The sequence below is a fragment of the Temnothorax nylanderi genome, unplaced genomic scaffold (genome assembly GCF_030848795.1).
Source record: "Temnothorax nylanderi isolate EJ_2023f unplaced genomic scaffold, tnyl_v1.0 TNYL_tig0576_pilon, whole genome shotgun sequence".
Taxonomy (NCBI): Eukaryota; Metazoa; Arthropoda; class Insecta; order Hymenoptera; family Formicidae; genus Temnothorax; species Temnothorax nylanderi.
This window is the reverse complement of record NW_027249638.1, coordinates 35,585-63,308: the sequence shown is the minus strand read 5'-3', so window position 1 is coordinate 63,308 and position 27,724 is coordinate 35,585. Positions and strand designations below refer to the sequence as shown.

The 27,724-nt window shown below is 42.0% G+C and overlaps 1 protein-coding gene across 1 annotated transcript; it reads right to left on the bottom strand.

Annotated features, from left to right (window-relative positions):
• Positions 1–225: 225 nt before the first annotated feature.
• LOC139784042 (esterase E4-like) lies at positions 226–26,504 on the bottom strand (the record flags this gene model as incomplete). The annotated part of the gene is made up of 3 exons (XM_071723209.1): positions 226–797; positions 881–1,025; positions 26,174–26,504. Coding segments are annotated over 3 exons (639 nt in total), but the record flags the coding sequence as incomplete, so codon positions are not given.
• Positions 26,505–27,724: the final 1,220 nt, after the last annotated feature.

The following is a 27,724-nucleotide window of genomic DNA, read 5'->3' as shown; positions in this document are numbered from 1 at the left end:
AAATACTCCAATAAGCCCACTATTTGTCTAAACCCTTACCTCATGACTCATTTACTTTTTATAATATCTAAAATCCTTTCCTGAACATCTGATCCACAATCAACTAATAAGGATTAATCGTATTCAAACGGATCATATTGCACCATGTATACCGATCTTTTCCTATTTATTTTTTCTCTTAAGAAACTGCACTAATTACTAATTCCAAGAGATTAGAACGTCATGTTATTGGTTATTATGTATGTATGTAATGGTTTATTTCTTGTCCCCGCAGGATTTGAAAGGCGTTTTTCAAGGAACGGTCCCTTTACACCTTTACAAAACCAACACCTCTTTTATCCTCATACATATTTCCATTGGCGTTTTTAAAGGGACGTACCCAACCCTCTTGTGTTATTGGTTATTATTTCAACAAAAATTTCACCTGTTTCTTTTAAACTAAGATCCCTTTTGGACATATATTATAAAATTTTTCGAAATGGATTTTGACCGAAATTGTGTAGTTATTTCCTAGATTTCTATTACGTTTTCTAGAGAAAATGGAATAATTCTAATCAGAATCCATTCCGAAAAGTTCAATAATATATATACTCTGAACTGTAAAAGCAGTTCTCAGCAATGTGTATATAATTGTTTATAATTTTTTTTTAATATTTTCCCAGTTCCATCGTTGTTCTCCTTTACGGAAAACTTTCATCTGAAGTTCTATATCGATGTCTAGATAATCGTATACATTTGCACTTTTTAGCGGTATCCATTTAATAGGACACAAATCCGAAATAACAGGCGTTGGATTCCTAAATAAAATTAGCATTAATTATTAATATGCAATATATACTCTCCATATAAAATGCGAATAAAAATATTAAGTCCATAATACCCTGTTTTAGCAAAATCTGCCCACAGCTGCGTTATGTAATTTATCATTTTATAATCCTTCGAATCAAGTGTAGGCAACAATATTCCCAAGTCTTTCATCATGTGAGGACAAAATAAATAACCCACATCCTCGAAATGAGTTGAACCTATAAAATGTATTGTCATACAATAAATTAATGTTAAAAATGCAAACCGATAATTTCTACTGTTGAAGTAGTGAAGTAATTTACATCAAATTAATTATGAAAAGTCTAATAGAGTGAACTAGTCAAATATTAAAATAACGTTAGAACAACGTGTTGCTAGTCCCTTATTGCTCGTCCCTTTCCTTCGCGAACCGTCGTGCTGTGTGGACGTGTGTGGACTAGAGTGGACGTGTGCAAATATATATATTGTGCGCTGATATAATAAGACGGAGCGGACGTGTGCAAATATATATTGTGAGCAGATATAATAAGACGTTGTGAGCTGTGTTGTGATACATGCAGTGATGTAAACCGTGTTGTGAGCTACATACGAGATAAGTGATATGTCTGTTCAAATTATATTTGCTGTAAACCCGACTGTCATATTGTGAACTTGTGTTAGAATATAATTCTTTCTCTCTTATCAACCAGTGTACTGACTATATTGCTATATAGAGAAACAACAATCTCTTTAGTTTTTAACATCTACTACATATATTAATCTACAGTGTTTGATTAAAATATATACAGAGTGTTTCGAAATATGTGAGAAGTATTACAGTGGTGGATTCAGGATACAAAAACAATGAAGGAAGTTTATATAAACATATGTCCAGCTATTTGACCTTGTTTTCAAGTTATAGTCATTTTTGTGCTTTAGTAATTTACAGCTGCTTACCTTTATAGGAGGTGCTCGAAATCGTCCTTATTTGGTTTGTATTTGTAAACAGTGCAATATATTTTCAGAATATTCCCCTTGTTGATTTCACACATTCTATTAAATGAATTATTAAGTGGTTCTAGCAAGAGAACCAACTGAAGTGAGTAAATTCAATCAATGGTCTAGTTTACACCGACTGTTTGGTACACGTACCATGTATATAGTGTATATACTCACATTTGTATCAAATTCGTATCAAATCTCGGTTTACACCGGTATAATCCGAGATTTAATACGGATTTGATACGGAGATTCACAAATAAAATGTGTGAAATCAACAAGGTCAGGAAATTGGGATCTGACATTCGTCGCCATGACATCTGGTGGTCGAAAGTGAAAGCACTCAGGGCTCACAGATCTCGTGGCATTGTACAGGCTTAAGTGCGGTCGTACTGGGTTTGCGTTGTATTTTTATTAATATGGATGAATTTTCTCCACGTTGCAAATCTACGAGCAGAATTAAGTGTTTAGTTCGCGGTTGTGGAAGTAAGGTTGATAGTAATTTAAATGTTCTATTTTATCGCTTTCCCAAGCCCAAAGAGTGCTTCGTACAAGTCAAAAATTATTTTGGCAATTTAGAGAAAATTGATCGTTTCAAAGCCTGGAAAAATGCATTAAAAATGGAGAAAGTGACCCCTTGTATGAGAGTGTGTTCACTGCGTTTCAAGAAAGAGGATTATATACTGCCAGGTAAGTTAATTTTTGACAGGAAAAATTAGTTTGAGATTTTGTTTAAAGCGTGAACATCGTGAATGTGTAAATGATACATTTTCAATAATAATTAATGGTGAATAATTTGATGATAGATGTTGTTGCAAAAACGAGACGCTTGAAGAAAACTGCTGTGAGAAGTTTGTAAACACAGAGCTGTAAAGCTCACAACATCACTTCTCATGTTTTGTTCATTTATTCCAGATCTATTATTATAAGTACCTGACGTCTGTCTGTCTGTCTGTCTGTCTGACCGCGAACTACTCATTCGTTAGTGGACCGAATTTTAAAGTATTGTATATGAAGTAGGGGTAGAATTTTCCGGGGAGTGCTATAAAGTATATAATTTTTCGTTACCGATCATTTTGGAAACCGGTATCAGAAATTTTTCCAATTTTTCAGGAAATAATTGACCGAATCTTAAAGAATTGTATATGAAACAGGGGTAGAATTTTCCGGGGAGTGCTATAAAGTATATAATTTTTGTTACCGATTTTTTGGAAGCCGGTACCGAAATTTTTCCAATTTTTCGGGAAATAATTGACCGAATCTCAAATTGTATCTGAAGTAGGGGTAGAATTTCCCGGGAATTGCCATAAAATGTATAATTTTTCGTTATCGATCTTTTTGGAAACCGGTTACGAAATTTTTTAAATTTTTCGGGAAATAATTGACCGAATCTTAAAGAATTATATATGAAATAGGGGTAGAAAGAACTAAAGAATGTAATAGAATTAGAAAAATTGCTAATAATAAAGGAGTATCCGATTTCTGTTTAAAAAAATGTACGTGATTGCTCCAATTTTCGCAAATTTTGAGATATCAAGCTAAATTTTTTTATGGATAATTTTTATGGATAATTTTTCGTTACCGATTTTTTGGAAACCAGTTTCAAAATTTTTCAAATTTTTCGAGAAATAATAAGTATTAATGGACCGATTTTCTTGAAACCAGTGCCAAAGTTTTTTTAATTCTTGGAGAATAAGTATAATTTTTCATTAATGGATAATTTTTCAAAGGGTGAAAGCGCGCGAAGCGCGGGCGAAAAAAAAGAAAAAATGAATTGATATTAGAACAGAAAGGCAGCAAATGTAAAACTAAACCCGGTAAAATTTTTAAACATTATAGAAAAAGGAGGAACAGAAAGAAAATAAAATGAAAGAAAATGAAAGAGAGTCAATAATGGCCGGTCAACGGAGGGTAAAAACGCGCGAGGCGCGAGCAAAAATAAAATTTAAAGACTTTAATATAGGGGATTACATTTGTGAAATATTTGACAATATGCTAATCTGCATCTATAATATTATCTATTATTTATTATTTATTAAAAAAGAATTCGAAGATGTAGGTTAGAGTTTGAGGAAAAAGAATATCAAATTTGGTGCTTCTAATTAGTGGATGAGTTTGGGGAGAGAGGAATAGATTTTGAGCCCGTGCGAAGCGGGGACGAAAAATCTATTATTATAAGTACCTGACGTCTGTCTGTCTGTCTGTCTGTCTGTCTGACCGCGAACTACTCATTTTAATTATATGTCCTGCTTTTAAAACTCTTTCGCCTTCAATAAATTGTCTCTGCGCAGGATTTGCACCAGCCCAATCACAAATATTTTCCATGGATATTAACATTTTAACCCTAACAGACTATAACACAGCGTTTGAAGCCCACCAAAATTGTGAGCCAATCGGCGGGGCTTAACCATATTGGTTAAGCCCCGCCTCCATGTCATCAGATCCCAATAGTGTGGAGATATTGAGCATTGTTTACAATATAAACCGAATGGCATTTCGAGCATCTATAATGTTAAGCAGCTCCACTGGAGTACAAACAACTATAACTCGTAAGGGCGCAAATAGACGAGCAACTTTGTCGCGCTACAGTGTAACGTGACAGACATGGAGGTTGTAGGGACGTCTAATGGATGTTATGTTCTGTGTGGGGAGTTATAAAAATTTTTCGAATAAAGCTATTTTGTTTAAAATGATCTATATGTCGTAGTCTTTTCGTTATATTCGTCATTTCATGAAATACCTAGGCACTTCCAGAAACGTCGACGTTTGGTGAAACTTATTCAAATTACTTAACGTGCCTAGGTAGTTCGTGAAATGACCACTCGGCGCCGGCGCTTCGTGATAAATACTCAAATACGTCATCTGACTAATTTCACACTTCGATGTTTCATGTAATGCCTGGCATATCGTAACACGTGCTTCGAGAAAATTAATTATTTTGGAAATGGAAGATATAGTGAGTAAAGAATTATTTATCGAAAAATACAATAAATACTATGAGGAACAACCTGGTAAACGACCATATACTTCAGCTCAATTAAAAGAGGTAAATATAAGATCAAAGTACTCATATTAAATACTTTTGAGGTTAGGACAACTCTTACTGAACTAACAGTTTTCTTATTCAATTTGTAGATTGCTGATGAAATTATCACAGCGATAAATAAAAAAGCACTTACCAAAACTCGTCGAGAGTACTATCTATTGAGAAAGTATGACATCATCACGGTAGATAACAATGTATTGGTGGTCAAAAAATCTGAAAAACATGATAAACTTATTTATTTAACACCTGAGGAGAATGTGTTCGACAGGTTATTACTTGACATTCACGTAAACTGTGGCCATGAATCTCGAGACAAAATGATGGACATTATTAAGCAAAGCTGTTCTATTCCGCGACCATGTGTAGAACTTTTTTTAAAATGTTGTAAAACATGCCAAATGAAAAAAGGTAGAACTGTCGCTAAAGTGGTCGTGAAGCCAATTCTAACAAAAAGTTTCATGACTAGAGGACAGGTAGACTTGATAGACTTTCAGTCGATTCCTGATGGAAAGTACAGATGGTTATTGAATTATCAAGACCATGCTACTAAATATCTATGTCTCAGACCTTTGAAAGCCAAACAGGCAGTAGATGTGGCTAACGAACTCATCAAGATATTTTTACAATTCGGTGCTCCAGCAATACTGCAAAGTGATAACGGACGCGAATTCGTAAATAAAGTCATAGAAGAATTCAAAGTTCTGTGGCCGCAATTGCATATTGTTCATGGCAGACCTCGGCATCCACAAAGTCAGGGTAGTGTTGAGAGAGCAAACCAAGATGTTGAAAATATGCTTCGCGCATGGATGACGGATAATCATTCAACTTCTTGGGCTACAAGTTGTTACTTCGTTCAGTGGCAAAAAAATAATTCCTTGCATCGGGTGATCGGCAGAAGTCCTTTTAAAGAAGTTTTTGGTAGTGATCCAAAATTAGGACTTGCTTCAACTAATCTTCCTCAGCATGTTCTATCGTCAGTGGCTACAGAAGAAGAACTGAATAATTTAAAAATTGAAATTAATTCTAATGGATTGACAGTTGATTCAAATGAAGACGAGCTAAATTTAGCAGACGCCGACGTAATTATTAAATCGAATGACGTTATTAACAACAATAATAATAATAATCTTAATAATAATAGTAATAATAATAATAATAATGTAAGTACCGATTTGTCTGATTTGACTGAGGCTGCAGCGATTGAGATGACGACTCCGGAAGAATGTGTTGTTTGCCAAAAAAATGTTTCTGATCTGAATCACCGTTGCCAGACGTGTGCTATGCCGATTCATTTATCATGTATGGGGAAAAATGGATTGTGTCATTTGTGTATTTCAGCGAAAAATATCGATTGTAACCAAGTCCAATCATACAATGGTATTAAAACTCAAGCTGAAAAAATGTTAACCGTAACTAAAAAAATATTGCCAGATATAACTGTTGGTGATTGTGTACTAGTCAATGTAGATAAAGTTGATCGAAGTCCAGGAGATCCACAAAATATCGTTGCGGTAATTACTGACTTTAAAAATGAAGTCTATCAAGTTGGTACGGTTGCAGGTTTAATAAAATCTTGGTTTAATAAATGCGATCTCAAGAAAGCATCATCAAATTTTCTCAAAATTGAGCAGGTCAACTCAAATACATTTATATCACTCCGAGAAGCAGTTGCTGCACAATCTTTATTTAAAGGACAAGGTTTTGTTAAATGTTTGTGTCAGCCATCGAAGACTCAATGTCAAACGAACCGGTGTTTGTGCTTTAAGTCCAAGCTTCAATGCAACTCACGGTGCCATAAAAGTGGACCATGTGCTAATAAATAATTTTCAAATCTGGCTAATTTAAAAAATTGACGAAATAATATGATTATTTATACTTTATTATTATGAATGTAATTTAATATTATTTAAAAAAATTCTTATAAAATTTGTTAATGGCAAGAAATTCTATTAAATACTATCCACGTTAAAGAACGTATCAAGTCTGTTCATTAATAACCTGTTGTTGTAGAATAAGTATTTGACTCTAGGACGTGTTACGATATGCCAGGCATTACATGAAACATCGAAGTGTGAAATTAGTCAGATGACGTATATGAGTATTTATCACGAAGCGCCGGCGCCGAGTGGTCATTTCACGAACTACCTAGGCACGTTAAGTAATTTGAATAAGTTTCACCAAACGTCGACGTTTCTGGAAGTGCCTAGGTATTTCATGAAATGACGAATATAACGAAAAGACTACGTCATGTATAACGACTTAAGCAAAAGTTTTAAATTATTATTTTTCAAACATTTTTAATGAGTTTTAGTCTTTTTTTAAATAAAACATTGTATCTATTTCATTACAATTTTGTAAAAAATTTTATGACATACATACGGTGCAAGAAAATGTAATTTTCAGTAGTTGTTTATGAGATGTCGTTTGTGCTGTTTTTAAATATGAGCGGAACAACAAAATATCAATAATAAAAAAGTGTTTATTAAAAACATAAAACTTTCATTTAAGTCATTATATGTATATGTATAAATTTTGAACAAAATAATTTTTATTCAAGAAATTTTTGTATGATTCTATTATTTAAAAAAAATAACTAGTTGTAAGTCTACACTTAAACCTAACACATTATATACATATATTAATATTTTTTAATTTTAAGACTAGTATATTAAAAAAATATACAAAAAATTCTTTATTAATATTACAAAATCACAGTCAAACAATCATGTATACAGATTTAGAAGTATTATACTATTTCATATTTGCCATATACAGAGTATCTTATTTTAAAAAATATACTTAAATATATAAAAAAAACATCGAATTTTAGAAAAAAATGATTTTTAAAAAATTTGATTGCATTTTGTAGACGCATTCAATTTTGCAAAATTGCAAATGTAAAAATTAATATTAATATTCGATTTTTTTTATTATTTTACGTACAAAAGTATCAAGATAAAATTATCGAAAAGTAAATACTTCACGAGATATTTCATATTTCATATTAAAAATGTTTAAGTCTTCAATATGTGGTACCGGGTATCTGTGTCCGGCTTTGTCCGGTTATTCAGTGGGCGGTAGTCTCCGCATGCTCTCCACAGGTCCGCTTTGGGACCATGTGTAGTGGTGCTGCCTTTTATATTATTTACATTATATATAATCTATCTATATATATAAGTACCGTCGTCTGTATGTATGTATGTATGTATGTATGTATGTCTGACCGCAAACTACTCATTCGTTAGTAGACCGAATTTTTACCAAAGGTATATGAAATAGGGGTAGAATTTCCCGGGGAGTGCCATAAAGTGTATAGTTTTTTGTTACCGATCTTTTTGGAAACCGGTTTATCTAATTTTTCTAATTTTTCGGGAAATAATTGACCGAATCTCAAAGAATTGTATATGAAGTAGGGGTAGAATTTCTCCCCCGATGGGTTCCTACCTTGCCGAAGCCTCGGGGTGGGTGCGCGTGGTTCGCGGGGCGCGGGGACGGCGGGACCGCTCGTCGGACCCGGTGATCTCGGGGGCTGCGGGTGGCCGCTCTGAGGCGGGTGGGGGGGCTTAAAGGCGCGCACGGGGATCACCCGCTCAGGGGTGTAGCCGGGCGCGCCCGACCAAAAGGAACCCCCCAAGCCAAGGTGTGAGCAACCGTGCTGATGGCTGCGTGGCGCAGGGGGTGCTGCGTCACTAACGGTGCCTCCCGGAAACCGGGCGACCTCCGGGAGTAACCCCTTCGGGGGAAGCCAAGCCCCGGGCATTCGCGACTCTGCCCGGGTGATATCGCGCGACCGCGGTACTCGTGGGATCAAAATGGAAAACATAAACAACAACAACAATGAGTATGAGGAAGTCCTCCAGGGCGTGGCCACCTTAGGTGACGAGCGACCAGAGGAAACTAGACCGGGCAGCTTGGGGGAGGAGCCGAATAAGGCCCAACCACAAGCTGGTAAAAGCCGGAAAAGATATAGTGGAGCGGCACGTCGTCGCTACAGAAAGCAGAAGCAGATGGAGGGGAGCAGCGGCGCTGAAAAGCCCGCTACAGAACTGAACTCTGCTTCTGCAGCAATGCAAGGGACGGGGGAGCGAGCATCCGCTGGGTTGTGCAAACGACTCAGATCGGAACAGAGCACACCCAGTCCCAGCACTGCACAGCTGGAAAAAAGGCCTAAGATCGCTGTAGATCAGAGGACTTTTGCACAGACAACATCCGGCCTAGTAAGGGTGGCCATGGTACCCATGGAATATCCCGAACGAAAGCTGGACGACAAAGAGGCGGCTCTCTTGAAGGAAAAAGTGAGGGAAAGTATCCTCAGCATTGCGAGGGGTACTAAAGCTCCCACCTTCAAGGGCACCGCAGATAGGGACGGTGCAGTTATTTTTAACTGCACCGATGTAGAAACCGAAGGGTGGCTTCGAAGCCTAACTTCGGTAATAGTTTTAAACGGGGTCCGGCTGCGCGCAATGCGGCTCGATGAATTGCCTAGGCGACATCGAGTGGTAGTGCATGTAGAGGACCCTAAGATGCCTGTCAAGGAAGCGATAGAGCTACTTGACAGGCAAAACGAGGGTCTCCAAGCCGCGGACTGGGTGGTCGCGAGGGGCAGTGAGAGCAGGGATGCCACGAGCACCCACTTTGCTGCCCTTATTGGGGAGGGAGCGTTGAGGGCTCTTCAAGCGCTCAACTTCAAACCCTTCTGCGGACTCGGCCAGGCGACGGTTAAGTTGCCTGGGGGTGATCGCGGAGGGGCTTCAAGTAAGAAGGAGGACAAGACGGGTACTGCCTAAAAATGACAGACTCGAATGTCCCCTTCATTCAAATTAACTTGCATCACAGCAAAAGCGCCTCGGCGGTACTAGCCAGGTGCGCAGCTGAAATGCACACAAAGCACTTATTCCTCATCCAGGAACCGTGGCTCATTAAGGGACACATTAGGGGCCTGGGTGGTTGTGGTAGGCTATTTAAAGCCGACAATGCAGAACGACCAAGGGCCTGCATTGTGACAAAAGGACTAGACGCTTGTCTATTACCACAATTTAGTGACGGCGACTTGGTCGCTGTAAAACTGAAACTCAAAATGGACGACGGGGGGGTCAGGGATCTGATAGTGGGGTCTGTTTACATGCCCTACGATTCGGAAGAACTGCCTCCCCAGAGAAACATGATAGAGTTAGTGGCCTATGCAAAGGAAAGAGGGCTAGAGCTACTCTTGGGGTGCGATGCGAACTCACATAATCTGGTGTGGGGGAGCACCGATATAAACTCAAGAGGGGAAAGCCTACTTAACTTTGTCATGAACACCGACTTACAAATCCTAAACAGAGGAACGGAACCCACCTTCCTGGACTCTATAAGACAGGAAGTAATTGATATCACACTATGCACAAGGGGCGTGATGGATCTGGTGGCGGGATGGAGGGTCTCGAATGAACCTTCAGGGTCCGACCATAGACAGATTCGATTCGACCTTGTGAGAGTGCGAAAAGAGGAACAATGGGGGAGAAACCCCAGGAAAACAAACTGGAAGGGCTTTAGGGCTGACTTAACTAGTCGGCTAAAAAAGGCACCGACCAGATTCCACACAAGGGAGGACCTAGAGGCAGCGTCAGACTTTATGAGTGATGCAATCAGGGAATTCTTTGAAATAAACTGCCCTTCGGAATTGAGGAATGCTTCGACCGGGATCTCGTGGTGGAATGGGAAGCTATCGGGACTCAGGGCTGAGGCAAGAAGACTATTCAATAGGGCCAAAAATGTAAATACGCCGGGAGACTGGGAAAAGTACAGAAACGCTCAGCGTACTTACAAAAAAGCGATAGTTAAGACGAAAAAGATGGGGTGGAGGAACTTTTGCGAGGGTATCGAGAGTGCTCCAGAAGCGTCCAGACTCTGCAAAATCCTCTGCAAAGAGAGTAACCCACAGTGGAGCTGCCTTAAGCTCCCTAGTGGGGAATTCACCGAAACAACTGAGGAGACTCTAAATTATCTCATGGAAGTCCACTTTCCGGGATTTCGGAAGTCCTCCTCAGCCATGGAAAACCAACAACAACCTAGGGCTACTTATAAGCCCAGGGCATGGGCGTTGGCGGCAAAGGTGGTTTATCCACAAGCAGTGGAGTAGGCAGTTCGCTCCTTTGAGCCTTATAAGGCACCGGGACCGGACGGCATACACCCCATACTTCTACAGGAGGGACTGGGAGAAATGATAGGCCCATTGACCAAAATCTTTAGGGCAAGCATTGCTCTAAGACATGTCCCCCAAACATGGAGAGCCACTAAAGTGGTATTTATTCCCAAGCCCGGAAGAAATGAACACACCAGGGCTAAGGATTACAGACCTATCAGCTTAACATCTTTCCTGCTAAAGACCCTGGAGAGACTGATTGATAGGTTTCTCAAGAACGGACCACTAGCAGACCATCCTCTGGCTAGTGCTCAATATGCCTACAGGGAGGGCAAGTCCACGGAGACCGCCCTACACCACCTGACGGGCAGGATAGAGACACAGCTAGAGGCGAAAGGATATGCTATTGGAACCTTCTTGGACATAAAAGGGGCTTTTGATAGCACCTCGAACACAGCCATCAGGGAAGCGCTGATCAAACACGGGGTCCCGGAACCGCTAGTGGATTGGGTAATGAGTATGCTGGCGGGGAGGAACCTAACGGTCACGCACAACGACACTATCATTAGTGGCAAACCGAGCAAGGGGTGCCCGCAAGGAGGGGTTCTATCTCCCTTGCTGTGGTGCCTCGTAGTCAATGACCTTCTGATGAAACTACAAAGAAAAGGTTTCCTGACCTATGGGTATGCAGACGACATAGCCATAGTGATCACAAGATCCTTTCTAAATATTTTAAGGGATCGAATGAACGATGCTTTAAAAATCGTACAAAAGTGGTGCGAGGCCAAAGGTCTGATGGTTAACCCATCAAAAACCAATATAATGATCTTCACCAGGAAATACAAACCAGAACCTATTGAGCCTTTTAAACTCTGGGGAAAGGTTATCCCGTTCACAACATCAGTTAAGTATTTGGGCCTGTTTATAGACACCAAACTTAGCTGGAAAATACACCTTGCAGAAAGCAGGAAGAAATTCTACTCGTGCATGTGGATGTGTAGAAGAGCTATGAGCAAGTCTTGGGGCATCAAAGCTAGTATAGCATTATGGCTATACAGGGCGGTGCTGTTGCCGAGGCTGCTCTATGCGTCTGTGATCTGGTGGCCCAGGGCGAGGAAAGTGGAGGCAAAGAACCTGCTGAAAAGCCTACAAGGGAGTTACCTAAGGGCTGCAGTAGGGGCTATGAAGACCACACCCACGGAGGCGCTAGAAATTGCACTCTGTATACCTCCACTGGACCTTGCCGTGGAACATGCAGCCAGGAACACAGCATACAGACTAAAGTGTCAGGGAGAATGGAGGAATACAGGCCTGGGACACACAAGGCTCGACCTACTCCAGAAAAACCCTTTCACTCTAAAACAGGATAGAATTCTAAGGAAATACCAGTTGGTAAAACGTTTTACGATACGAATACCAACCAGAAAAGAATGGACGGACCCGAAGAGAGTCAGGGATCCCAATGTGGATCTATGGTTCACCGACGGGTCGGGCATCAACAACTGCTTTGGAGCAGGATTTTATGGGCCGAAGGATGACCACAGGGAGAGTATTCCTGTGGGAAGCCACTCAACAGTATTTACTGCTGAGATATTGGCTATCCTGATGTGCACGGAACACCTCCTTAGTAACAACACGAGGGGAAGGAAGATAAATATCTGCTCAGACAGCAGGGCAGCTATACTAGCGCTAGCAAAAACAACCACCGAATCAGCATTGGTTTGGGATTGCATGCTGGCGCTAGAGAGACTAAGTGGACTAAATAAAGTCACCTTGGAATGGGTACCTGGGCATCAAGGAATACCCGGAAATGAAATCGCAGACTCACTGGCTAAGAAGGGAGCTAACAAAGCACCATCTGACCAGGTAGCGGGAATACCCTTCGCAGTAGGAAAAGAAAACATCAAAAGCTGCATGAAAAGGGAGCACTTGTCCAGGTGGGAGAAATTAGAAACCTGCCGCCAGGCCAAGAATTTGATGGAAAACAGCAGACCAGGAAGAGCTAAAGAATTACTGGAGCTGACTAAACAAAAACTGAGAATGGCGGTGGGGCTGCTCACTGGCCACTCCGCCTTACTTAGAGCCCATTTATTCAATCTCGGACTCGCGGAACAAAAAGAGTGCCGCTTATGTGGGGACGAGAAAGAAGACAACGTGCATATACTATGCCATTGTCTGGCACTTGTATGCAAAAGATATAAAACTTGGGGACAAGCGTACCTAAGTCCCCAGGATTTGGCAAATGCTAGGGTTATAGACTTAATAAACCTGGTACAAGGCTCAGGGCTAATCTTATAGACCTAACAGTTAAAAGAGTGGGGAGGCACAAAGGATCAGTTAGATCTAGGTACCGTCAGGGGCCCTAGTGGAACCACCCACTTGTCTACTACTACTACTACTACTACAGGGGTAGAATTTTCCGGGAAGTGCTATAAGTGTATAATTTTTCGTTACCGATCTTTTTGGAACCCGGTTACGAAATTTTTCCAATTTTTCGGGAAATAATTGACCGAATCTCAAAGAATTGTATATGAAATAGGGGTAGAATTTACCGGGGAGTGCCATGATGTGTATAGTTTTTTGTTGCCGATTTTCTGGAAACCGGTTTTTCTAATTTTTCTAATTTTTCGGGAAATAATCGACCGAATCTCAAAGAATTATATATGAAACAAGAGTAGAATTTTCCGGGGAGTGCTATAAAGTGTATAATTTTTTGTTACCAATTTTTTGGAAGCCGGTACTGAAATTTTTCCAATTTTTTGGGAATTAATTGACCGAATATCAAAGAATTGTATATGAAGTAGGGGTAGAATTTCCAGGGAAGTGCCATAAAGTGTATAATTTTTCGTTACCAATCTTTTTGGAAACCGGTATCAGAAATTTTTCCAATTTTTCGGTTTAAAAATTTTATTAATTTTTCAAGGATGGGTTTAATTGCCATTGGAAACCGATTCGAACGAGATTGCGACGAGGGATTTAATTTTTAAGTAATGTAACGATCTACTGCTTTTGTTGAAACAGGTTTAAAAATTTTAATAATTTAATTTTACATTAATCTACCGATTTAGTTAAAACCGGTGCCAAAATTTTTCTAATTTTCCGGGGAGTGCCATAAAGTGTATAATTTTTAGTTACCGATCTTTTTGGAAACCGGTTACGAAATTTTTCCAATTTCTCGGGAATTAAATAACCGAATTTCAAAGAATTATATATGAAATAAAGGTAGAATTTCCTGGGGTTTGCTATAAAGTGTATAATTTTTTGTTACCGATTTTTTTGGAAACCGGTTACGAAATTTTTCCAATTTCTCGGGAATTAATTGACCGAATTTCAAAGAATTATATATGAAATAAAGGTAGAATTTCCTGGGGTTTGCTATAAAGTGTATAATTTTTTGTTACAGATCTTTTGGGAAACCGGTTACTAAATTTTTTTAATTTTTCGGGAATTAATCGACCGAATCTTAAAGAATTACATATAAAATAGAGGTAGAATTTCCTGGGGATTACTATAAAGTGTATAATTTTTCGTTACCAATCTTTTTGGAAACCGGTTAAAAAATTTTTCCAATTTTTCGGGAATTAATTGACCGAATCTTAAAGAATTATATATGAAATAGGAGTCAAGTGTGTCAAAATTTTTTTAATTTTTGGAGGATAAGTTTAATCTTTTATTAATGGATAATTTTTCATTAATGAATCGATTTTCTTGAAACCGGTGCCAAAATTTTTCTAATTTTTTGATGATTTTGAAAAGAAAAAATAAAATGGAAGAAAATGAAAGAGAGTTAATAATGGCGGGTCAACGGAGGGTAAAAACGCGTGAGGCGCGAGCAAAAATAAAATTTAAAGACTTTAATATAGGGGATTACATTTTGAAATATTTGACAACTATGCTAATCTGCATTTATAATATTATCTATTATCTTTTATTTTTTAAAAAGAATTCGAAGATGTAGGTTAGAGTTTGAGGAGAAAGAATATCAAAGGTGATCCTAATTAATGAGTGAGTTTGGGGAGAGGGAAATAGATTTTGAGCCCGCGCGAAGCGTGTACTAATGTATATCCCTTATGAAAAAGTAGTACTGGTTTTAATACTGGAAAAAGTATTGGTGAAAGTACTGGAGACATAAGTAGGGGAGACCGGGGCTAAAAGGTCAACGGGGTTGAAGCGTCAAATCAAATATCTCGGAACCTGTATATTGTGCGAACTCGCTATTAACATTGTAAACGCTGCTTATGGTACCCATGTGACCAACGGAGTTTCGGCAGGTTACCTGCCGTGTTATGATTTTTACGAGGGCAAACGTGTTTTCGGAAGGTGAAAGTGAAATTTTCTGCGCGTGGAAATTTTGTAATATCTGCAATAATATTTGCTCTCCAAATCTCGAGGTACGTGATTATAAAGAGTAATGCATGCTGAACACGAATCCAGTGTAGTTTTTTCATTATCGTTGATGTCTAATATTTCGTGGGCAATCAAACCTGAAACTTGTGTTTGGGGCTAATCAGTCAGTAAGCACCCGGGGCTGGTCAGTCACTGTGGCGCGCCGGGCGCACGACTTCAGCTCACGGCGATTTCAGGTTAGGTTTCCCTCGAGCGTGATTCTGTCTTCCCTTGCACGTGCGTCAGTTTGTATAGGAGGGAAATGGTACGCACGTATCGTCGCAAAACGGGTGTTTTGGCCGACCGAAAAGATGGCGGACCGTTGTTTTTGAGATCGCTCGCGCTCACGGCACGTCGGCGAGGTACGGCGAGGCACGGCACGGCTCTGAGATCCCGCGATTTCCGCGCGAGAGTTGACATGCCGCGCGCGCGGTAGATCGTCGTTGTTGGTCGTTGTGTCAGTGACAGTCGCGCGTGCGACCGCATCGTCCAGCGTTCGCCGCATCGTCTCGGCGTCATTGTCGCCGGCGTTGTAGTGGTGGTGGTGTCGGTGGTGGTCGTCGTCGTCGTCGTCGTCGTCGTCGTCGTCGTCGTCGTCGTCGTCGTCGTCGTCGTCGTCGTCGTCGTCGTCGTCGTCGTCGTCGTCGTCGTCGTCGTCGTCGTCGTCGTCGTCGTCGTCGTCGTCGTCGTCGTCGTCGTCGTCGTCGTCGTCGTCGTCGTCGTCGTCGTCGTCGTCGTCGTCGTCGTCGTCGTCGTCGTCGTCGTCGTCGTCGTCGTCGTCGTCGTCGTCGTCGTCGTCGTCGTCGTCGTCGTCGTCGTCGTCGTCGTCGTCGTCGTCGTCGTCGTCGTCGTCGTCGTCGTCGTCGTCGTCGTCGTCGTCGTCGTCGTCGTCGTCGTCGTCGTCGTCGTCGTCGTCGTCGTCGTCGTCGTCGTCGTCGTCGTCGTCGTCGTCGTCGTCGTCGTCGTCGTCGTCGTCGTCGTCGTCGTCGTCGTCGTCGTCGTCGTCGTCGTCGTCGTCGTCGTCGTCGTCGTCGTCGTCGTCGTCGTCGTCGTCGTCGTCGTCGTCGTCGTCGTCGTCGTCGTCGTCGTCGTCGTCGTCGTCGTCGTCGTCGTCGTCGTCGTCGTCGTCGTCGTCGTCGTCGTCGTCGTCGTCGTCGTCGTCGTCGTCGTCGTCGTCGTCGTCGTCGTCGTCGTCGTCGTCGTCGTCGTCGTCGTCGTCGTCGTCGTCGTCGTCGTCGTCGTCGTCGTCGTCGTCGTCGTCGTCGTCGTCGTCGTCGTCGTCGTCGTCGTCGTCGTCGTCGTCGTCGTCGTCGTCGTCGTCGTCGTCGTCGTCGTCGTCGTCGTCGTCGTCGTCGTCGTCGTCGTCGTCGTCGTCGTCGTCGTCGTCGTCGTCGTCGTCGTCGTCGTCGTCGTCGTCGTCGTCGTCGTCGTCGTCGTCGTCGTCGTCGTCGTCGTCGTCGTCGTCGTCGTCGTCGTCGTCGTCGTCGTCGTCGTCGTCGTCGTCGTCGTCGTCGTCGTCGTCGTCGTCGTCGTCGTCGTCGTCGTCGTCGTCGTCGTCGTCGTCGTCGTCGTCGTCGTCGTCGTCGTCGTCGTCGTCGTCGTCGTCGTCGTCGTCGTCGTCGTCGTCGTCGTCGTCGTCGTCGTCGTCGTCGTCGTCGTCGTCGTCGTCGTCGTCGTCGTCGTCGTCGTCGTCGTCGTCGTCGTCGTCGTCGTCGTCGTCGTCGTCGTCGTCGTCGTCGTCGTCGTCGTCGTCGTCGTCGTCGTCGTCGTCGTCGTCGTCGTCGTCGTCGTCGTCGTCGTCGTCGTCGTCGTCGTCGTCGTCGTCGTCGTCGTCGTCGTCGTCGTCGTCGTCGTCGTCGTCGTCGTCGTCGTCGTCGTCGTCGTCGTCGTCGTCGTCGTCGTCGTCGTCGTCGTCGTCGTCGTCGTCGTCGTCGTCGTCGTCGTCGTCGTCGTCGTCGTCGTCGTCGTCGTCGTCGTCGTCGTCGTCGTCGTCGTCGTCGTCGTCGTCGTCGTCGTCGTCGTCGTCGTCGTCGTCGTCGTCGTCGTCGTCGTCGTCGTCGTCGTCGTCGTCGTCGTCGTCGTCGTCGTCGTCGTCGTCGTCGTCGTCGTCGTCGTCGTCGTCGTCGTCGTCGTCGTCGTCGTCGTCGTCGTCGTCGTCGTCGTCGTCGTCGTCGTCGTCGTCGTCGTCGTCGTCGTCGTCGTCGTCGTCGTCGTCGTCGTCGTCGTCGTCGTCGTCGTCGTCGTCGTCGTCGTCGTCGTCGTCGTCGTCGTCGTCGTCGTCGTCGTCGTCGTCGTCGTCGTCGTCGTCGTCGTCGTCGTCGTCGTCGTCGTCGTCGTCGTCGTCGTCGTCGTCGTCGTCGTCGTCGTCGTCGTCGTCGTCGTCGTCGTCGTCGTCGTCGTCGTCGTCGTCGTCGTCGTCGTCGTCGTCGTCGTCGTCGTCGTCGTCGTCGTCGTCGTCGTCGTCGTCGTCGTCGTCGTCGTCGTCGTCGTCGTCGTCGTCGTCGTCGTCGTCGTCGTCGTCGTCGTCGTCGTCGTCGTCGTCGTCGTCGTCGTCGTCGTCGTCGTCGTCGTCGTCGTCGTCGTCGTCGTCGTCGTCGTCGTCGTCGTCGTCGTCGTCGTCGTCGTCGTCGTCGTCGTCGTCGTCGTCGTCGTCGTCGTCGTCGTCGTCGTCGTCGTCGTCGTCGTCGTCGTCGTCGTCGTCGTCGTCGTCGTCGTCGTCGTCGTCGTCGTCGTCGTCGTCGTCGTCGTCGTCGTCGTCGTCGTCGTCGTCGTCGTCGTCGTCGTCGTCGTCGTCGTCGTCGTCGTCGTCGTCGTCGTCGTCGTCGTCGTCGTCGTCGTCGTCGTCGTCGTCGTCGTCGTCGTCGTCGTCGTCGTCGTCGTCGTCGTCGTCGTCGTCGTCGTCGTCGTCGTCGTCGTCGTCGTCGTCGTCGTCGTCGTCGTCGTCGTCGTCGTCGTCGTCGTCGTCGTCGTCGTCGTCGTCGTCGTCGAGGAATCGGCGCGAGGACGCCGTCGAGTCGGTAAAATGGTCGCGCTCCACCGCGAGCTTTTCTAACCCCCCCTGTCGCTATTTATCGCTCCCCCGCGAGAAACGCGGTTTGGTTAGGTTGCTCGAGGGTCCGCGTTGATCCTATGGCACCGGAACGCCGTCACGCGTGTTCCCCGTGGTTGCCCGCGTTGACAATATGACGTGCCGTTGGGGAGTTTACGATTTGGTTAACCTCTGTATTCACGTGCCTAAATTGTTTTATAGAATAGGTAAAACAATTATTTTTTAATAATGTTTTACATAAAAATTTTAAATAAATTTTTATATTTTTTTCTTAAAAAACAATTATTAAAATGTATCCTATCATTTTTCTGGATTAGATGTACGTATATGTATTGAAAATGCAGTGTGACTGATTAGCCCCGGGGGGGTGACGCTTAAACCCCGGCATTTTTGAGATTTCAATTTTTCCACCGTTGTCGTTTTTGCTCTATACCGGTTAAACAAAGCGACGTAGATAAAAATTTCCTATATAAATTTTGTAGCTAAAGGTTCACTCTTTACAGTGGTATACCACATTTAACTAATATTATTTATTTTCTTGTTAAAAATCGGCACCGAAAAAAACTGACCTTTTAGCCCCGGTCTCCCCTACTCAAAGTACTACTAAATTCGACCATACTGACTTCGTCAGTACTCCTTCCCAGTACTCATCCAATACTCATTCAGTACTCCCTTCAGTACTTTTTCTAGTACTCCCTCCAGTACTCCCTCCAGTACTTTCTCCAGTACTCCCCCCAGTACTCCCCCCAGTACTCCCCCCAGTACTCCCCCCAGTACTCCCCCCAGTACTCCCTCCAGTACTCTCTCCAGTACTCCCTCCAGTACTCCCACCAGTACTCCCTCCAGTACTCCCTCCAGTACTCTTTTAGTACTTATCGAATACTCGTGGGATACTAACGTGTGGTACAGGCGCAGTAGGGGAGAGTGGGCACCCTTGAACCACGTTTCTTCAAATTACATTAAAAATGGTTTTTAGTAACTTCATTATAATATAAATGAGACTATTCGATGTTTAATATAATAAACTTTGTTTGTAAATGATTTAAGAAGTAAATTTTCAGAAATATTTTGCAAAAATAATGATATTTCGAAATGCTGCGTTTGTCACAGTGGACCCCACGCGTGGGGTCGATTGAGCCATAGCGTAGGGTACCCTGTGACATGTAATGTGAAAGGTAGGGTATACCCTGTGACACGTAGTCTATTAACTCTTCTCTCTACAAAAAGGAAAAACCAAGACTGTGCTAGAGAACCAATTTATCAATAATCGTGTCATATTTGTTTCATCAGATGACCTAAGAAATTGAAAACTGAAAACAAAGTCCTTTAACCTCACTTTTTGTCGTAACCTAGCAGAGATCAACGAATATTGCCTCACAGCGACTCGATTACATGTGATCTGTAACTAAAGGGTGAAAAAAAGAGAAAATGAAAGTGTGGACATGATTATCGATGGTAATTATTTCATTTTATAGGAAAATTTAGGCACTAACATTTACTATTCCGCGATCAAAACACACTACGGAAACTCTCGCTGTCACGTAGGTAGGTTAGGTAGTTCTGTAAGCGTAGCACAGAGGACCCCATCAACCTGCGTCACATTGGACCCCACTGAACATCGATATTATTTATCGCAAATATTTCAGATACAGAACAATTAAACGTTTTTGTGCGCACGTTGATATTGAACCTAGATCCCGACGAACGTGTCTTATGATTTTTTTTTTAACTGTAGAATCCCTAGAAATCCATATTATACATATCAAAAAGTTATGACAAGTAAAAATTTACTTTGCAAGGCTCCAATTACATATCTGCCTTTAACTAAAGTATATATGCTTATTTCGGCATAATTTTTTGATGGAAGTTATATATTTTGAAAACGAAAGTTTTTATACCCACCGTCACTATTTTGCAGAATGTTAATACAGAAAACTCGCACTGTCACATTGGACCCCGTGGCTCAAGGGAGCCCACTCTCCCCTACTTGCGCAGTACTATCCAAGTAGAACAAAAAGTCAAGATGATATTGTTACGTCCTGCGAACTAAACGATTTCCCTTTTTCGCGGAAATTCCTATGCGCCTAGGATAGGCCTTAAGATTAAGATAAGTAAACTGAGCACGGACGGTTATCGATCGGCGAGTGAGCCTTGATCCCCTCACATTCCTTTTTTTATGATCAAAATACCTATTTGCTTGGGCAACTAAAAGCAACCTTCCAGATGACAAACTACTGACAGACGGGACCTACGTGATCGGTCTTTATCAACCCATAACTATAAACCTGGGGCCACGACGCGCCAAAAAGGGCCTTAATCCCAGACGAAGAGTTTGCTTAGGATCCTTATTGCATCGCGCGACTAGCTCAAAATTGCCCGCGCAATGTTCCGACAAATAGAGGCGAGATCTAAAGCGTGCTTTTGGAAATCTTGTAAGAGCACGTGGCGGAAGTTTCTGTTTGCAATAAAACTGCAATTAAGATTAGACGGAATGCATTTGTCTGTCGATACTGAAAGCAGAGTCGCGAGATAAATAAGGGACCCTAATAAAAAGAGAAATCGGCGATAGTCGAAAACAAATAAGTCACTGGAAGAATCGCTGGGTTGCACCCCCGATAAGACAGTGGGGGCCTTACGAGACGACTCACCAATGAACAGCCGGAAAAATCGATAACCGTCTCTAGCTCTCTAGGATAGGCGAAAACTGAAGAATCCACCTCTTGGGTGAAGACCAACCCATCCAATGGGAAATCCTTTAAACCCAAATTAGAAACATCCCGCCAACCAGAAGTTCCCAAAATGAAAACCAGACACATTCCACACGAAACCCATCCCTTCCATTCCTTACATTTTCCTATATAAACCCTGGCATTGCGGCACTCGGGACACAAAAAAGCTTTCAACTCTCTTCAAGCATCTCAAGCCTTAGTCTCGCCCTTTTAATCTCGGCATTATAATCGTGATCTCTTTTGAGCCACGATTCCGCACTTAGAGTCAGTGCAAGAAATCCGACAGCAGATCAGTCGCCCCGACTCATCCTCCAACTAAGGTCCATTCAGAAAAAGGAGCCGCTCCCACGTTTGAAATTCAACAAGTAGTAAGTCTCGTAATTCCTTTTTCCTTTTCTTTCTCGTGTTATTATCCCCCTTCTCAAGTGGTCTATAGATTGTTGGATCCCCGGGAGTTTATTATGGCGAGTCTACTGATATCGTGGCTTTGGGTCGATCGGTGTAGGTATTGAGTTTCCGGCGGTCGTTGGCGTTGCCGCGGGTCTGGCTGACTTATCGGCCTTTGGCTCCCGGCGTCTTCGTCGCCGTTGCGGACTCAGCTGGTCCACTGACACCTTGAGCTCGTGATAGATTGTCATCGTGGGTTTGGGTCGATCGGTGTAGGTATTGAGTTCCCGGCGGTCGTTGGCGTTGTCGCGGGTCTGGCTGACTTGTCGGCCTTTGACTCCCGGCGTCTTCGTCGCTGTTGCGGACTCGGCTGGTTCACCGACCCCCCTGAGCCCGTAACGATTTCCTTGCTCGTTTTGTATGCTTCCGACCGGGTCCGAGGGAGATCGACCACTAAATAAATAAAATAATTTTAGTGGACCCAAAAGTTCCACCCCTTCAAGGACAGAATCTCCGCATGATCAAGCAGAAGAGAAACCGACGGAACAAACGGGCGCGAAGGAAACTTGACTTCCCTCAGGGGTCAGGCAACCCAAGTCCTCCGCGACTCGCCACTCCACCACCTCCACCAGCCTTTACGCAGGAACCCTGTACGTCACAGGAGAATCGCCCCGTTGTCCCACCTTCTCGCCCTGTCGTCTTACCTTCTCGCCCTTTCGTCGCATCTTCTCGCCCTGTTTGTCGCGTGGCCCCTTTTCGCGTGGTCCCCATCAATCCCGATCCCGCCCCCTTACTAGAACCTCCCGATTCCCCGACCTCCTCGACCGCCTCGACTCTCGATCTCGAGGAAGAAGTCGAACCCGAAGTAGTTACCCTCGATTAATAATTAACATCTTTATAGCATAAAAATTATTTACTTTTCTTTTATGTTTTAGTTTAATTTAAATACTCACATACATCCCACACGCACACAGTTAAATTCGTGTAACTCCAATCCTAAACTAATTGTAATAATAGCGGGCAGGAGGTGCATTGAATAGGTTTCCCCTTCAAAGATCCTGCCCGATCACCCCCGCAACAATGTAACACCCGCGATAACTATACACTCACACACTCAAATAACATACACTCCGGCTTATCTCAATACCTGATTCTCTACCAATGTCAGTACAACCATTATTTTATTGTAATGTTCACTCTACCAATCTCAGCAACACGTATTGTTTTATTGTGTAATAAATGTTTAATTTGTTTATAAAATTTAATTAAATGTTCTTTTATTTTAAATAAAACCTCACTCTCAGTACCATCCTTCCTCTCAAAATCGCACGAGGTCCGATCCTGAGTTAAAGGGATTAAATTCCCTGACTCGAAAGAGGACCTACGGTCGCACCGCTCACGGAAGGCGTCCTATCGTCTCTACGGACGTTGACCCTTCCCGAGCCATCGAAAGCGCGTCCGGCTCGCGCCACGCGCCTCAGAGCGTGTACCTGCGAGCAAATTTCTTAAGCGTCTAGTTGCGTCCTTCCTTACCCCGACCCCTCTGGTTAGCCTTTCCTTTGCTTCCCGGATTTTCTTATCCTAATCCCGGGGTTGGACGTAACAATATCAAAATAACGTTATATTGATAGTTTAGTGTGTTAATTTAGTATTTTATTAATTTAATATTTCCAAGATACGTTACGAAAAAGTAGTACTAGCAATCAGTACTCTGTACTGAGTGATCAGTATTCGTAGTATATATTGACAGTATTAGTATGTTAATACTCATGAATATTGCAGAATGGTCAGTACTGTGCCTATTAGTTCTTACAGTACTGGCAGTACTATCATGATAGTACTCCGAATATTAATCTGATAAAGTACTGACCACTTCAATACTTGAAGTACTAATGAGTATTATTGCTTGTAGTACTGCCAGTACTGTAAGCACTGACAGACACAGTACTGACCATTCTGCAGTATTCATGAGTATTAACATACTAATACTCTCAATACTACGAGTACTGATCACTCAGTACTGAGTACTGATTGCTAATACTACTTTTTCGTAAGGGATGTCGTAGGCAAATGGTTATTTTAGGAAAATAGCTTCTGACTAGGCAAATGCTATCTGCCTGGCCAAATAGCTTTCACCATTTATTCTTGCTATTTTCCTAGTCAAATGCTATTTTCCTAGGCAGATGCTATTTGACTGAACCGCTGTTAGGCGAAGCATGCATTGGTGGGTAATTCTGGTAAATCTGAAGAATAGTGGCCTCCTCACCGATTTCGTTGAACTTAGTCTTAATCGACGCGTTTTTGCGTGAAACGACCGAATCTGGCAGAAAAAAGTTTCGCTCTGCCTCGCGACGCGAGATATTAAACGTTAAAGTTGATAGGAATCAGGTTATGATTCCTGTCATACCGACGAGCTGTAGCGACTACGAACATGCCCTGCAGCCATATGCGCATGCTCAGTGGCCGCACGCGCATGCAAAAGTGCGCGAATTTGAAACGTATGTATACTTATAATGCATATCACTTACAATTAGCTTTCAATGATATCTTATATAACATATCAAAGTACATGCGTGTGCGGGGGGGGCTACGCCCCCCTGCATCCCCCCATTGTGTGATTAAACCTAGGAGTGTGGGCGGGGGGGCTCCGCCCCCCTGCACCCCCCCGTGCACCTGGCGGTGTGGGTTGGGTTGATGGGTGGGCAGGGGGGGCGAAGCCGGGGGGGGGCTCACGCTTAAAGCGAAATACATTTCCTACCCGGGCACGCCGAAAGCGTGTCCATGGGGCCCACCCACCCATCAACCCAACCCACACCGCCAGGTGCACGGGGGGTGCAGGGGGGCGGAGCCCCCCCGCCCACACTCCTAAGTTTACTCACACAATGGGGGGTGCAGGGGGGGCGTAGCCCCCCCCGCACACGCATGTACTTTGATATGATATCTTATATAACATTGAAAACTAATTGTAAGTGATATGCATTATAAGTATACATACGTTTCAAATTCGCGCACTTTTGCATGCGCGTGCGGTCACTGAGCATGCGCATATGGCTGCAGGGCATGTTCGTAGTCGCTACAGCTCGTCGGTATGACAGGAATCATAACCTGATTTCTGCCAACTTTAACGTTTAATATCTCGCGTCGCGAGGCAGAGCGACACTTTTTTCTGCCAGATTCGGTCGTTTCACGCAAAAACGCGTCAATTGAGCATAATTTCATCGATATTTGAGGTGAGACCCCTAAACTAAATAATTACCCTTCGCGGAATACCATTTGCCTAACAGCGGTTCAGTCAAATAGCATCTGCCTAGGAAAATAGCATTTGACTAGGAAAATAGCAAGAATAAATGATGAAAGCTATTTGGCCAGGCAGATAGCATTTGCCTAGTCAGAAGCTATTTTCCTAAAATAACCATTTGCCTACGACATATATATAAGTACCTGATGTCTGTCTGACCGAGAACTACTCATTCGTTAATGGACCGAATCTTAAAGAATTATATATGAAGTAGGGGTAGAATTTTCCGGGGATTGCCATAAAGTGTATAATTTTTCGTTACCGATTTTTTGGAAACCGGTTCCGAAATTTTTCCAATTTTTCGGGAAATAATTGACCCAATCTTAAAGAATTATATATGAAATAGTAACGCTTATATATATATATATATATATATATATATATATATAAAGTTTTAACCGTCGCTCGTTATTTATTAAAAAGTTATTAACAAAAGAATTTAAGAAATATAATAGTTTGTGCCAGTGCTATGAAATTAATTTGCTGATATGTGTACTGTCTATACCACACATATCAGCAAATTACTTCCCTTAGTATCGACACAAACTGTTATATTTCTCAGTTACATTTGTTAATAACTTTTTAATAAATAATGAGCGACGGCTAAAACTTTTTGAGCGTTACTCAAACAGGGTTATGTCCTTGACAATATATGTTAAGGTTATTGAAATCCGTGAAGTCGGAGCTAATATGCATAATTATCATATTTTTTTCAAAGCATCTTAATTTTCTGTTTTGTACCCAATTAAATCACACACACCCACACGTACATACTTATATCAGCCCTTTTTAGGATTACGGCCCGTATTCATAATTGGATCTTATTTCAAGACTATCTTAAGTAATGTCTTAAGATGCCAATACGGCTCTGTGATTGGTTATTCATAACATCTTAAGATCGTACTTAAGACGGTCTTAAATATAAGATCCGACTATAAATACGGTCTTTACTTGATGTTTTACAAAATTAAGCAATCTTCCCGCGGTGTACATTGAGTAACGTTAATGCCGATGATTCTCAAACTTTAATGTCTCATAACTCAGAAAATCCTGAACAAAATTCAATTTAATCATAGTAATTTGAAAAAGTCTTGATGTCAGCTACAAGAATCTACAACAAAAAATTAGAGTTTTTATTTAAAAATTTTAATGTGACCTTTACGTGACTTTGGAATTGTAACGCAAGGTTATACTGACTTATCATTTTGTGTCCCCCTCAAAACCAAACACCTTTTTGAAACTTTTTTTTTTAAATGCAATGTTTTTCATATGTTTAAGCATATTTTTTAAAATTATATACCTTTATAAACGTATTCTTTAGGATTAAAAACTCTCTCTTATGTAATCCTAAATTAATTATCGATAATACCTGAGAGATTTATATCCAGTAATTTCCTGACGACTGAAGTTTCACTCTTGTATGAAAATTGATATAGATACGTTACACTATTCAGCTTCGTTTGGATGTCGGCTATTTCCATAGTGCCGCGATAAAAGAGTTCGTCGCCGAGAAAATTCGAATAATCCATTAAAGTTTCCTCTGACACTGGCTTATTGCCGAAATATAAAAATCGTAAGTCTTCCGGTGTAATCGGTATTTGTGATAATCCAGACCAAACTTTGGCTTGTCCGGCCTTCTCGAAATCAGAATCGATTTGTTTAAGAACCTTGTTACTTATATCTGAAATAATTTTTAAAAATCGTAATTAATAACTATATGTATAGAATATTGCTAAAATAATAATAATAAATAAAAAATAAATATAAATAATAATAAATAATAAATAAAAATAATATTTTAAGAACATTTTCGTTATATAAGAAATAATTGACTTCGTAATATTACAAAACTTGTTCTTAAAATACTTATTTTTTTATGTAAAATGGCTTAAAAAACATGACATTTGTATGTTAATATATTCGAAATGCGGTTATAAAGTAACGAAATTATTTCTAAGTAGACTACTTCTATAAATGTTCTATATTTTAACAGTAAATATTACATTTTTCCTATCTTCAATATTTTTCTTGAACAATTATACATTGCTCGTATTTTTTATTGCTAGAAGTAATAGGTACTGTAGAGTAGTGTAGAGCTATCTTTTTTATCAACAACTGTCTTTACTTTTATCATTTCCACGATTTCAAAATAAATTTATTTCAATAAATTATTTATTTATAAGCCAGGTACATTAGTTTCTCACGCATTATTCGCTGTGTACATAGTCAGCTTCGTTATTCTATCTAAGGAAAAGATTAACCCTCCGGATCACCGATTTTGGCGAACTTTTGCAAGAATGTAGTATTTGTATAGAAGTAACAGATGCTATACGATGCGACTCTCAAGCATTTACGAGAAATCGTAACTCGTGAATCACACGCTCTTTTAGGGTCACTTCGACCAACGCCGATTAACTTTAATCGACGATTAACTCAATCAGCAGTGTCGCCAACAGCAAGATATTTGTCGTTGTGTATGTCGTTCTTAACCAATCTTTTCAAAATAATATACCACTTCTCTTTAATTTGAATAAAGCTGTTTCGATTTTTATTTAAAATATCTATCTCAAAAACGTGTTTATGTAACATAGATAGAATTATTAATTTTTTATTATTTAATGATAAATACAAGGGTTATGATCTTCCAATAAGAAGAAATCGACGAAAACCACGTATAATCAGGCCACGTATAAATTATTTATAAATTTTTGATGATGATCGTTTTAAAAGAAGATTTGCAATATCAAAACAAAACTTTAACATGATATTAGAAAAAATTTATGTTGAATTACAACATAAAACTAATCGGTATGACGCAAAAAAAAATCGCGAATCTGTCATCATCTCTGCGTGATATATCTATTGTATGTGCATATTGTGATAAGTGATAAATTAAAATATCTCTCTCAAAAATATGCAA